At 36.8% G+C, this 13,593-nt stretch overlaps 1 protein-coding gene across 1 annotated transcript; it reads right to left on the bottom strand.

Moving 5' to 3' along the window:
• Positions 1 to 2,254: 2,254 nt before the first annotated feature.
• Positions 2,255 to 13,593, bottom strand: LOC137387788 (H/ACA ribonucleoprotein complex subunit 1-like). Its single transcript, XM_068074299.1, has 7 exons — positions 13,340 to 13,593; positions 11,093 to 11,134; positions 10,005 to 10,193; positions 7,479 to 7,627; positions 4,918 to 4,977; positions 4,048 to 4,174; positions 2,255 to 2,527 (listed from the first exon to the last, which is right to left on the bottom strand). The coding sequence occupies exons 2-7, from the start codon at positions 11,103 to 11,105 to the stop codon at positions 2,418 to 2,420; spliced, it is 648 nt and encodes a 215-aa protein (XP_067930400.1). The 5' UTR covers positions 11,106 to 11,134; positions 13,340 to 13,593; the 3' UTR covers positions 2,255 to 2,417.

Genomic DNA, 13,593 nt, shown 5'->3' with positions numbered 1-13,593 from the left:
TGCTGCAACAGGATAGAAATACTAGCGTGTCTTGACCTAATTTTGGTAGGCAAGTGCCATTTCTCTTCTGTTTAGGGTAAATATGGTCTGGTGATTACCAGCAATCACTTCAACCTTTTTATTCGGCTCTATGGAGTAAATGGCTCTATGGAATCAATGGCTCTATGGAATAATTTTCTTTATGGAATAAATGGCAAATGTACAAGCCACAACCATAGATAGCTTTAGTCACCTAGACTTACTGCAAGAGAGGAGAAAATATTACATAGTAAACTTATTGCATTCAGTTAACATTGATGAAGTACAAGGAAACTGAGATAGGACAACTCTATGTAAGAATAAGTAGCACTAAAAAGGCTGTAGATGAAACTAGAATCGAGCACCATCACCATTGAGGTGTTTGATGGTCAATGAAAGAACACGATTAAGTGTTTCAATGCGCTGGCAATAAGATCAAAGGTCGCCTTGCAATCGGCAGAGTCTCGTTCCATCGGCTAAAAAACTTTCACTCAACTGATTCTGAACACGACTGGTTTCCATCGAGGCAGTAACCATTACTACACGCTTAAATACGTGGTTGTCAGTAATGTTTGCTAATTAGCATATACATAAAAATCGCACATGCAAAATTTTACGCTGTTCGTGACAGTTGCAATTATAGGTTTATTCTTCATAGATGTCCTCAACTTATGGTATCAAGGCTATTTTTAGACAATTCTTGGCAATTGTAGCAATTTTTAGCAATGGCAATTCCTCTCGTTGCCATCACGAAGAACAATTATTAGGGAACTATTCATGGAAAGTAAAGATAATATATGAAGGTTGATGCGAAATACTTTTGAATAGGCTAATCTAAAACCTAGTACCTTTTCTTTTGTTTCAGTAGATACTTTTGGAAATAAATAGCACATACTGTCTAAATTGTCTGGTGTGCCTCATGGTCTTATCTTCTTCATTAGTCCTAGAGGTGAGATTGCGAGATCAGTTACTATATAAATCTATTATTGTTGTTGTCATGGTGATGTTATTATTTACTGGCCATCATTGCGGTTGTCCTTATATTTTGTCAACACGATGTTGCACCTTGTGAGAAATAGAGTTGCAGCAGGTATATTCATTGTATAAAACCTAACGACAAACTCTTTCTGCTTCTGAGACACCCACCTGCAAGCTGTCTGCATGAAAATAAAAGAAATCCCTCGCATCGCCAAATTTTCCGTTAGTCGCCGATAAAGCCCAGCTCAGGTCCATAAATATATCATGCCAGCAATAATTTGTTTCGATGAATATTGCAAACTAGTAAACTAACTTGCACTATTACTAAATAGTATAAATAGTAAATATATAATTATTGTTATTAAAATATAATGATACAAGTTCTTTCCCGATTAGTCGATGCATCAATAATGAAGCATTTATAATTCTTGACTTCATTTAATTCTATTAATAACTGTTATTTGTTGAATATTCATATGGAGCTGATCACAGCCTATTGTCAGTAGGATTTATAATCTTTCTAGTGCTACTAGGCCAAGATGTGTAAATATTTCTTCAAAGTAGGTGTTAGCATCAACCTAACAGTCCACTGCATGCCATATTTTGAAGCGTACGCCTGGAAGGGCTGTGTAATCTGTCTGATGAGCACCGATCACTATGGGAACCATATCCCACTCGTGTCTAACACAAGGGCTGCTGATACATTATTTAGTCTGTGTCTTCTTCATGACTACATGTATCTAGTAGGACTAATATTGTAATTTGCTAACATATACATGCGAGCCTACATTGCATTTTGGATTTGTCTACTACTGACTTTTTTATTACACTTTTGCTTCATGCAAATGAAACGTCGCTTCTTGTTCCTTGCAAAAAATCCACAGCAAACCTAACCATCCTCCGCTACAAAAATGTAAGTGAATCCTATACAGATATGGCTACACTTGTACTGATACATTCCTCTTATCAATCTCCACATTGTCAGCCAGTCTGGTCTCCATTGCCCTGTTAGTTGTGTTGACCAGTGGTATTTTCTGTCGCAGCTTCGACCTGTCGACAGCTCATACCAGTTACTAGAGTGAGACGGTGTGCATTCTTGCACAAATCCCTATGCACAAATGTAAAATCTTTGTTATGATATTTTGCCTGTGCAAGTTTGAGACAATTTCAGAGAATATGCATGTACATGGGTCTCATTCCTCCCATCAGCATGTTCTGTATTTCTTGTTTATCAATGATCAATATTATTTGCGTGAGTTGTTCTAACTTTTTATTTATTATACGTATTTTATTACATAGACGGAGTAACAAAATGAATAGAAATACCAATCATTGCTGCAATCTGGCATGCCAATATGGATAAGAGATGAATTTAAAACCAGTAAATACACTAATGTTATTTACATGCACTCAGGCCAATCTCAATATCGGCCACGACCACCTCTACCACCTCTGGGAGAAAAGCCTCCCCCACCCCTTCCTCCGCCACCACGTCCACCTCTTGGGGAGAAACCGCCGCCTCGACCTCTTCCTAAAAGGAAATAATAAAACATGTTATGTAATGTATCAGAATAGACATACAGAGCATCCCCAGTAATTCAAACAGAGATATTATTATGTTACAAAAAGAACAAGAATGACAGTCGTTAATATTGGTCTAAATACTCATACACTTCCTATAGCATGACATGCTTATAGGAAGTTGTTCACAAAAGGGGACAACTCCAAGGGGTATGCTCCTTTACAGGGTTATGGAAGATGGGTTTTTGTATCCCTTCCATCTTCAAATCATTTTTCCTTGAAAACTGATGCAACTCCTACGTAGTTCACAACACGGTGGTTATACCAATGTAAGGCATGAATTGAACTTCATTCAAAGGCATATATAGGATTTCGTTATAACAGCCATTACACGCTTTAGTTATAATAAATTGAGTAAACGGCAGTGAGTATCAAGAGTAGATGTAAGAGCATCGAGACAAAGAAGATTATGCTGAAAGTTGATGAGAAAGAATGAAGTGAACCAGTTCATGACTGTGCTATTGAAAAATAATATTCAGCATGCCCACGCAGAACCCAACATTATGCATGTATAACAAGCTTGACTTTACAGCTTACATATAGCTCTCAATGTCACATTTATTTCCAAGAGAAGATGACTCTTCTAGACTAAAATACTCCTTCATCTGGCCCTCCAACTCCTTGAATTTTTGAAACCTTGGTTACAATATTACTGCTTCTCTTCCAATGATTTTTGAGATAAATAATTTTACGTTAATAAACTAAAAAAAGCACGACGATAACTGATCTCCTTAGCATCAACCAAGAATATCATGAGTATTTGCCAACCTGTTTTTAAACATCAAGATTACTTTGCTTCAAGTGCTGAAAAAACATTCAGAACTATAACACACATGAAACAAGCTGAAGAAAGCTGACAGCACAGCTTGGTTATCAACCAACACTCTTTCTTATTATCTTTAGTATTTAGTCACAAAATACATACTGTATTCTCTGTATTAACCCCTCATCAGGCCTCCAAAGAAAGTAAGGGCAAGTAAAGCTAGCGATGAAAAGTGAGTAGTGTGCAAAACTATTGATTGTGAGATAGAATTAATAGCCACATATAAATCAGATTATCAACAATAAACACGATTTAAAAAAAAAATTCTTGCTAAAAGGTGATCTCGGTTTATGGTGTGAAATAAATAAGTATTAAAAGTTCATTTTCTAGTCTTGAAATTGCTTAAAAGTATTTCATTGTCTGCAATAGAAATTTTTTTTTGAGATTTGAGCAAAATTATCTGGGGCATATTGATGAAATGGAAAGATGCTGGAATGGGTTGTGGTCGAAAAGCGAAGTTGTACTGTATCAGTCAATCTATGACAAATGATAGGTGGCTAATGGAAATATATATATTCGCAAGTACTTTAGCGAAGTGGTGAGGGTTACGTTAACAAAAGTATGTTTGATTCACGAGAGAAAACATGAGTTAATACAGAGTCTGATTAACATCTGTGAAGAGTTTCAGCCAGTAGATGTAAACTTACCTCCACCTCCTCTGCCACCTCCTCTGCCGCCTCCTCTGCCACCACCTCGACCGCCACCTCTTCCACCACCCTTGCGGGGATTTGTGAACATCTCCATAGGCAGTGTCTTGGATGAATCAATGAATACCTACAAGAGGCTACGATGAGTGAATCAGTGCGTCTGACAGAACAAAAAACAATGACCTATCGGTGTACAAAGTGTACTAGTTAGAAATCACTAAAAGGTATCATAAAAGTGTGTGCAAGTGTGTGGATTTAAGGTCTGTAAGGTACACAAACTTTTAAAAAACAAGAATAGCTGTAGCCCAGTTTATTCACATTTCCTAATGAACCACCTCTTCCTGTTAATAACCCTGCCGCAGTTGTGCCGCCAACCAGTCCTTGCAACCACCTTCTGGACAAGTCAGTCACCTGCCAGATGAGTTAATTACATGACGGAAATGACGATAACATGTCATACTAAGCCAATCACCTGCCAGATGTGTCAATTACTTGAGAGAAATGCCAATCACCTGACATAGAAGTCAATCACTTTTCTGACGAATCAACAACAAGACAGATGAACTGCTAAATCAACAGCTAGACAAGTTAGAGACCTGTTAAGTCAATCAAGTCTGAGAGAGATCAGCTATTGGTTAAGTCAATTATACCAAGACAAGTTAAACAAGTCACCCAAGACGGTCGCTCAAAAAAGTCAATCATTGACCTAACACATGACAGACCCGCTACTTGCATGACATTCATCAGTTTTGTCAACCCCTGCCAGGCTTCTAGATCAAATAGGAGCAGGGCAACCAATCACCTATCTCAAGACAAATGCGTCATTGGCGTGACCGACACTTCTAGATAAAAGAAAACAGCAAAACTCACCTTTTGAAGTTTTTTAAATGATGATGCCTTCATATTCGGGTCCAGCTTGACGCTAAAGAGCTGAAGAAACAGTCAAGGAACTACGGAAAAAAGCTTTTTACGCGATATCAACATATAAACATTATATTTGGTAGAATAGCACTAAACCCATTTGCAAAGGATTGAAGTACCAAACTACTAAAATTACTATACGATGTTACAGGCTTGGCACTGTGGAGTCAAGTTGGGTGCTTACGTTTCTTTTCAATACTAAAAAGGTACTTGTATGTGAAGAATCAACAACTAGCTTTAGTGAATAATAGAATTATCCCATCACACTCCATTCATTAGCTTGAAATAAGCGATGCTTTTGAATTTTCTAAGCACAACCCGATACTTGAAAAACAGGGGGAGTCGATAAGCATTCATTTAAAGTTACAATAATTCATAAACTTGGAGTTGTCCTCTAGATGCAGGTTTCAACAATGCAATATCGATTACAGGATTGCTTGGAAACTATTCCAGCAGAATACTGCGAACAAGTTTGTTATAATACAAAAGTTCAGTTATCTTAGCCTTAACAACTTCTAAAAATTCTCAGACCATCGATAAGTGTCAGCAAGCATGCACTCATACACTGTAAATGAAGCCTATCTGTCCAGGATATAATGTACCATTATGTATTGTAACTAAAGCAAACTACTGTAAAACCTCTATTTGAACGCCAATTTTATTAGAATGCCGTCTCTATTTGACCACCCCAATAGAAGAAGGGTTGAAAAATAGAGCACGACCCTTTAATTGAACACCACTTTGACATTCTTTAATCTTTATGAACCCATAATAGCAAGTGATTGGTAGAAAAGTGTCCACAAATCATACTAATAATGACTCAGTTACATCATAAACAATAAATTATTTTGCAGTTGCTGTTCGAATCGAAGCTTGTTTTTCAACTCCAAAACTTACAGTTTTTTCTTTAAAACATTGATAGCAACGCCAAAGAAATAATTAATAACTGTATCAGGCAAATGAAAGGTTCTTGCTTAACGCGGTCTTGATACTTCGACTTACATGTATGTGAAAAACAGTTTAGAATTATGATGGAATCTGTACTATTTTTAGACTATAACGCCTGCAGCTGAATGTTTATCATTATTTGTTCGAAAAGTTTTCAAACAGCAACGCTTAAAAGTTTTGCTCAGCTAAAAAAATTGTTTGGACGGTAATATCAAGTAGTTCAGCAGTGCAGAAGAGTTGAGGCCAGCATACACGCTGGAAGGTATTGAAAAGTCAGATGATGAAATTATTCCATACGGAAGCAACAATCAAAATGGCACTAGCCGAGCAAAAGATGCTAATATTTTTGTTTCAATGTTAATTTTTGTTTCTGCATGTAATATAATTATGGTTTGTTTATGTCACTTGTTCATGAATATATATTTGTAATAGCTGATAGATTACTATTATTATATACCTTATAAACTTGCAGGTTTATAGCATAGTATTTGATAGCATCAGTGCGGTTATATAAACTTGGCTTACAATGGATCAACGCTCATAACTCCTCTTCTATTGCACCTAGTTATAAAATAAAAATATGCCATCAAAGTTAGAATGAAATAAAATTGATAGCTCCAACAAATTGCAATTCAGGCTATAGGATTATCATAAGTTAACACCAAGCAATAGATATCAACTGATACAGATATTTCTCAGCTTCCCAATGCATATTTATTTAGAGATCTATGACAATTTGAATAGTAAGTTGTGCCAGATTCACAGTGCCTAAAAGAGTTAATATAACTCCGCCCGAAGAAGAGAGCAAAATATAGGTGACACTCGTTTTGTCCGTAAAAGGGTTAAATTTAGCTGCCCAAAAAATTCTGACGAGCTATTTGAAAAATACAACGCCACCCTCTATTTGAACGACACTTCTTATAAAAGGGAATACGTATGTGAAATGGCACCTCTAATATTCCGTCCCTTTACTCTAGGTGAAAGGACGAAAAATAGAGCACCATGGCATTTAAATAAAGGTTTTACGGTATACCATTAGTCATCTTCTATTGTTAGGGTTATGTAAGCGATTTGAAGCTGAGTGTCACATGATTAAAAAAGGAGTAGTGTGAGTCCCTTGCGACTCATGGGAGTCCAAAAGTACTGCTAGTGATACTAGATTCATACTAAAAATAACCTCCTCCAAGTACATTCTATTTAAATTCAGATCTACCAGTTAACATTTATATATAACCTTTTTCATTGACAGTCACTCTAATGAGGCGCAGTAGCCAGTATTACTAGAAGCATATCAACACAGTAGTAATTTTGAAGGTAAATATGCCTAGATCCGAACCCCTAAATGCATCCGCAAACAGAAAGCACCATACTAATTGACCAGAATATCCTTTAGCCAAAAAAGGGTAGCGTTGCATAAACAGAACGATTGAACCAATGAAAAGCAAGAAAACCTGACAATGTTTGTTTACAACCCACCATTTCCAGGCTTCTATGAATCTTACAAAAAACATGAAAAGCTTGCTTCAAAGTGTAAAATCTTCCTAGTGCAAGAAAAAGGATACAAAATCTGTGATGGGTCCAAGAATTTCATCAATCTTGCCTATTTGCTGGTTGTTCTCGAGGTAGATGGGGGCGTTGAAGTATGGCACCCTCTTATGGGTGCATTTACATACGATATCATTCTCACAGGGATGAGACACAGTGCCAACCTCTGAATAACAACACAAACCAAGATAAACATATAAATCAATGTATAAGTATATAACAACTGAAGTATAAATTAACTGACTGCTATATATCATCATTAATGTTAACACAAGCAAGTGAAACATCACCATAGGTGAACCTGCTCAGCGAGTTGTTATCTAGATTTGGCATTAACAAATATTTTTCCAGACAAGGAGTTGTGCACACTACTGCAGTATATTTACCACATTTATACACAGGGCCTTTGAAAGTCATTCAAGTGTCAAATTGCAATTATGCTGAGGCATGCTTTGAATGTATTACCTCATACCATGAGATTATGTTTTGTGAATTATGAAGTACAGTAGATGCTCCTATAACGTAATTCCAGATAACATAAAGAACCCATGCGAAGTTTTTGCTTCCTAGTACATAAATTCTATATAACGTAAAGCGTCAAGTCGGGCGAGTTCTCAAATTCGATTTGAATATTACTCAAACTCACCAAACTTGCGAGAGAAACCGACGTGCGTATCAAGTCATATCTATTATATAAATATATATACAACTTTCAAGACATTCTAGCTCGTCATGATAGTTTGTTAGATGCGTCGAGAAAATAGAGAATAGTTGCTGCGCAGTTGTTCATAAATACAGAGGTGATTGATTGGTGCAAGTGTTACAGCATTGGTCTACCATTCTGACTGTCACAAGTTGGAGTATCATTGAAAGTTCTCTTTTATCCTAACCTTGATCCTTGGATACACATAGACGACGAACAGGTAGAACCAGCTTTTGTATTAAAAAAACATTTTGTTGTTTTGCTTATTGCAGACGTATAAAATATTTGTTGTCAGTTTTACTTTGCAAAATAGACTTTGCTGTTTAGAAAAATTGAGCAAATCGCTGTAAATGATGTCAAAGATGTGTGTTCCCCATCAACTTATTGTGAAGATTACAGCAATCACGGTCTATAAAGACTAAGATCGATAGAAAAAGAGAAAATTTGTCAATGCAAACCAATAATACTGCAGTTACGATACAGCCCACAAACTAATGGAGTTATGACAAGTTTTTCCTTTTTGTATGGTCAAAGGGGTGAGCTTGGAAAGGGCCTGGAATGGGTTATTTACGTTGTAGGAGTGTCTACTGTATCGTGATAACATTAGTCTCACCAAACAAGCACTTCCATATTTGTTTGCACTACCGAACCTCCTACAATTGATGAGGACAATCCCACTCCCTCATTTAGAATGAAACAAAGGCTCAAAACAATGAATGACAGACATATTAGGAATATATAAAAAGGTTATGCTATTGGAAGGTCATTCTAAGAGTTTAATGTTTTCACTCACATAAAAAACAACTCACTTTATGATCTTTGACTTTTTTTGTGCCTCTTCTCTGCCTTTAATGTTTGATTGAAACGTGTTTTCTTGGGGGGGGGTGAGTAAAATGCAAGGATCATTTTCAGGATTGATGGCGTGACGATATTAATTTTTGATATAAGGAAGATATGAAACTTCGAATTAACATAGCCAAGTTGTTGCAAATGGAACAATCTCTTTCCAAAAGAGTTGGATAAACAGTGTTTACGATTAATTCTTGCAACCCCGCGAACAACTGTTTCGCACCCCCTTTTCTGTTTCGCACTCCTAATCAGGAAACCCTCTTTTAAACTTACATATGAATAATACATTCACTTGACTTCCGTGACCATATTACGTATATACCTCACTTCAAATTTACATCTAGATTAAATCTAACATTTCCATGACATATGTAAGATCTTTAATAACCTGATAACACGGATAACCTGATAAAACGGATAACCTGACAACACGGATAACCTGATAACACAGATAACCTGACAACACGGATAACCTGATAACACGGATAACCTGATAACACGAATAACCTGATGTACATGTTGCTTGCTTTTTGACTAATTAGCCATCTAAGAGGTTGAATAAAGCGTAACAGAAGATATTTTTTGTTAAAGGTACTTTTTATAGGAATTTTCACACCTTTCTATATCTTTGATCCTAAAGCATTCTTAATTTTAAGAAATGCACCAATATTTACACAAAAGAAGCTTTGTACCATATATAGATTGTTAATAAATTATTAGTGATAAGTATTATTAAATACTCTTAATTCGAACAAAAGTATGAAAAGATCTTAAATCAACAAGGCTTTTAGGACACATGGCGAGAGCCAGTGTCTATAGGCCTATAATAATAATAGTAAACTGAAATAGTTTTACATCAATGAGTGAATCATGTACCAATTTATATTTATATAAACCGGAAATATTCATATAAATGTTAAGTTACAAATAAATTGAACAAAATACAAATTCACAAAAAAGGGCAGCTTTGGCAAATGATATAGCGACCTACCTTCAACTTGGTCTTGGTAGTTGCCTCCTCCACCATATCCTCCACCTCCACTATAGCCTCCCCCACGACCACCCCTAAATCCACCTCTTCCTCTATTACCTCCTCTGTCATACCCTCCTCCGCCTCGACCGCCATATCCTCCTCCGCCACGACCGCTGTAACCACCACCTCCACGGTTCCCTCCACCACCTGAAATCACATAAAAGGTTTTTTTTGGTTTTTTTTTTTTGGTTTTTTTTGTATCTTCTAGTAAAATCTAAGTATTAACAAACCAGTCATTTGTGGGTGTTAACGCTGTTGCAGAGTCTCATTTTTCATGGTTAATCAGAAACAGTCCACCCGTAAAAATTTAAAATCCAAGAAAAAGAAAATTAATACCATGGCAACAACACTAGAGTTACTAGATTAACTATAAGTTAACTATAGTCACTAAGGCTAATATATCATTTTGTCACTAATTTTTAAAATTTACACCATAACATGTATATAGTGTTGATGTTTTTTTACTAGGGAATGTTTGAATTAGGCAGTTGCTATGGATTTCTCTATCACTCTATACAACATTTTCACCTTACGATGCCAACACCGTAACGAATTATTGTCATACGAAGGGGTCCATTGCACTAAACTAACAATAGGTAGTAGCTGTAGGAATCTTACTTAGATATGAATTAGCCATTACATGAATAACATGAAAAACCATGAGATCATTGCTTCAATTTCCACATTTTGTTGAAAGATGAACCGCTAGTTTCTTCCTAGCAATGGTGTTACCACTCGCAGGTCAAGTAGCTCATCAATTATTGGGTTTTTAAATAAAACATCAAGAAAAGCATTTAGCAACAAGCCAAGAAATGCATTTATCAGATATTTAAACTGAATGCCAGCAACTACTTGTACTTGTTTCATTTTAAGCAATATAACAAATAATAATAAACAAATAATTCTTGTCAGAATTTTTTCATTGTAGCATCTTTCATGATCCTTACAAATGGAGGCCATCTTCCATACTGCTACATATACGAAGTTGACTCTTTCGAAAGACAAAATTTGCCAGATTGCTTTTTAAACAAAAAGCTGAATCTTACCACGATATGACATTCTGTAGTTTTGTTAAATAGTATTGGGAACTCTATCCTTTTTTTTTCTACAACAGATGTAAGAGATATAGATAGAGCGTTCTGAAAGCTGACGTATGAATATAATATTTAATGGAGATTGGCTTCATGAGAGCAGCAACTTTTCAATACTAATACGAGTATCTGTTTAGACAGTAACCTTTCCTGATCTAAAGTGACTTAACATCTCTAATAATGTAACAAAGAGATCTGCACAAAATTGTTATTTATACAGCAAGCATACCTGCAAACTCTCACGCATTGGGCTTGAGACACGCAATCACCCCAAAGAAAAAATGAAAATGCATGAGATTTTTGCCCCAATTTCCACAATTTTATATATACTTGAAGTAAACGCTCGTAGCCAGATGAACACTACTCTTGTACAAGGTGGTGGCCCTGAAAAGGGCCCTTTGGGAGAAAATCAACTCGGAACTATAGGCTATAGTCCGAGTCGAAAGAACTAGCTTACGGTATTTATGGGTAATAAGCGGGCGTATCGGGGAGAGGACTTGTAAAGCGGTGGTAATAGACACTCGTTTTGTTTGTTTTGCGCGGACTTTTGTGGTAAGATTTGACTGGATGCTTATTGAATCTTATCGTTTTGCTGTCTTATCCATGTGTGTAACCAATTACAGTCAGTGAAATTGACCTATATTATCTTAACCAATTATCTTAGTTTTGCCATTTTTTTGTGTGTATATAAGAACATGCGATCGTGTTGTTAGAGCAGTCTGCTCGTGTTGTGCTTTGTGCTGATATTTGTGAATAAACTTTGACGCTTTCTCAAAGTGTTGTTAATTGATTCATAGCAGACTATCTAGTAGGGAGCACTAGCTCTATTTGTTTTGTCTTCTCCTCGTAAGCCGTGGCTTAAGACTGCGTTTCATAGCTGCAGCCACACAAGGCTTCGAGGGACGACAGACAGATTTGGCGAGTCTGTAACTCTGAGCGTAGGCACGTGGTATTAGACAGTGAACCACAGCTGCATCCACGCTAGTGCACCACCTCAGCCAGACAAGTGTTCTGCCAACTAATAGGAACTAGACATTTAATGATAGTTGGATAATTTCATGCCTGAAGCCGGGTAACTCTAACTTCCAAGAGTTTTGTTCAGTGAGTTACAGTGTTAGAGTTTACCGGCAGCCAGGTTACGAGGCCAGTATTCGGTCTGATCCTACGAGGCCCGTATTCGGTCTGATCCTACGAGGCCAGCGTTCGGTCTGATCCTACGAGGCCAGTATTCGGTCTGGTCCTACGAGGCCAGTATTCGGTCTGATCCTACGAGGCCAGTATTCGGTCTGATCCTACGAGGCCAGTCTTCGGTCTAATCCTACGAGGCCAGTATTCGGTCAGATTCTACGGGCCTGTGTTCGGTCCAAATTCGTCAGGGCCAGTCTTCGGTCCAGCTTAGTCAGACTTAGGGTAGCTCCTGTATAATCTTGACGGTCGGGGGTGGCATCATTAGCGAGGACTACTTTATACTATTATTGATACATAAATTGTCCCAAAACCAAATCTCAAGCATTGCCCCACTCTTGGGTTGGCAGGCCTGACAGCCAGTCACGGTATGCAAAAAAGAAGTTTATTTATGAACTCACGCCAACAATAAATTACATTTCTGTAAATTCATAGTTGACAAACCAAACATTATTTTACTTGAACCAATGCTTTTTAGAATTGCAACTTGGCGAAAAGAAAGTAAGCATACTATACAGCGTCACACGCTATCATTCATACGAAACGTGTTACAAATTATTAACATTCTATAAGAGTGATTTTATGGTATGTTAATAATTGCTTCACTGATGCAAAAGTTAAAACAGGCACACCTTTATCTTTTATTCAATGTTAAAAGTATATACCCTCATTCACAGACCTGCCAACCCAAGAGTGGGGCAATGCGTGAGATTTGGTTTTGGGGCAATTGATGTATCAATGATAGTGTATATGAAAATGTGGAAATTGGGGCAAAAATCTCACTCATTTCTCACGCATTTTCATTTTTTCTTTGGGGTGATTGCGTGAGTCTCACGCCCAATGCGTGAGAGTTGGCAGGTATGCTCATTCATCACACAAGAAATAGTCAATCAAGGAATAATGCTTTACTTTCACTGAGTTTAATATCCAATACTGTGATATTGCGTTCATCGCTATTAAAATCAGAGGCTGAACTTTATTTTAACTAATATAATCATGTGCGTCACATGATTACACTGCTATATCTTTGTACCTGAATTGGCGTGCTTTTGATGCACGGACACTCCACGAAAAACGATAGGCCACAAAATAAATGTCCAGGATAACGATGTCTGAAGGCGAAAAAATGCTGTTAATAATAAAAACAAAAAATCAATTTAATACAGCAAAATTGTATGCATCAAGGTATATTGCAGGACGTTCGCTAGACTGGTACTTTTAATAAATAATCAAAAGGAAAATAGCCGTTAGGTCTGGAGATCTAGGCTTCG

The sequence above is a fragment of the Watersipora subatra genome, chromosome 2 (genome assembly GCF_963576615.1).
Source record: "Watersipora subatra chromosome 2, tzWatSuba1.1, whole genome shotgun sequence".
NCBI classification, from domain to species: Eukaryota; Metazoa; Bryozoa; class Gymnolaemata; order Cheilostomatida; family Watersiporidae; genus Watersipora; species Watersipora subatra.
This window is presented reverse-complemented; position numbering and strand designations above follow the sequence as displayed.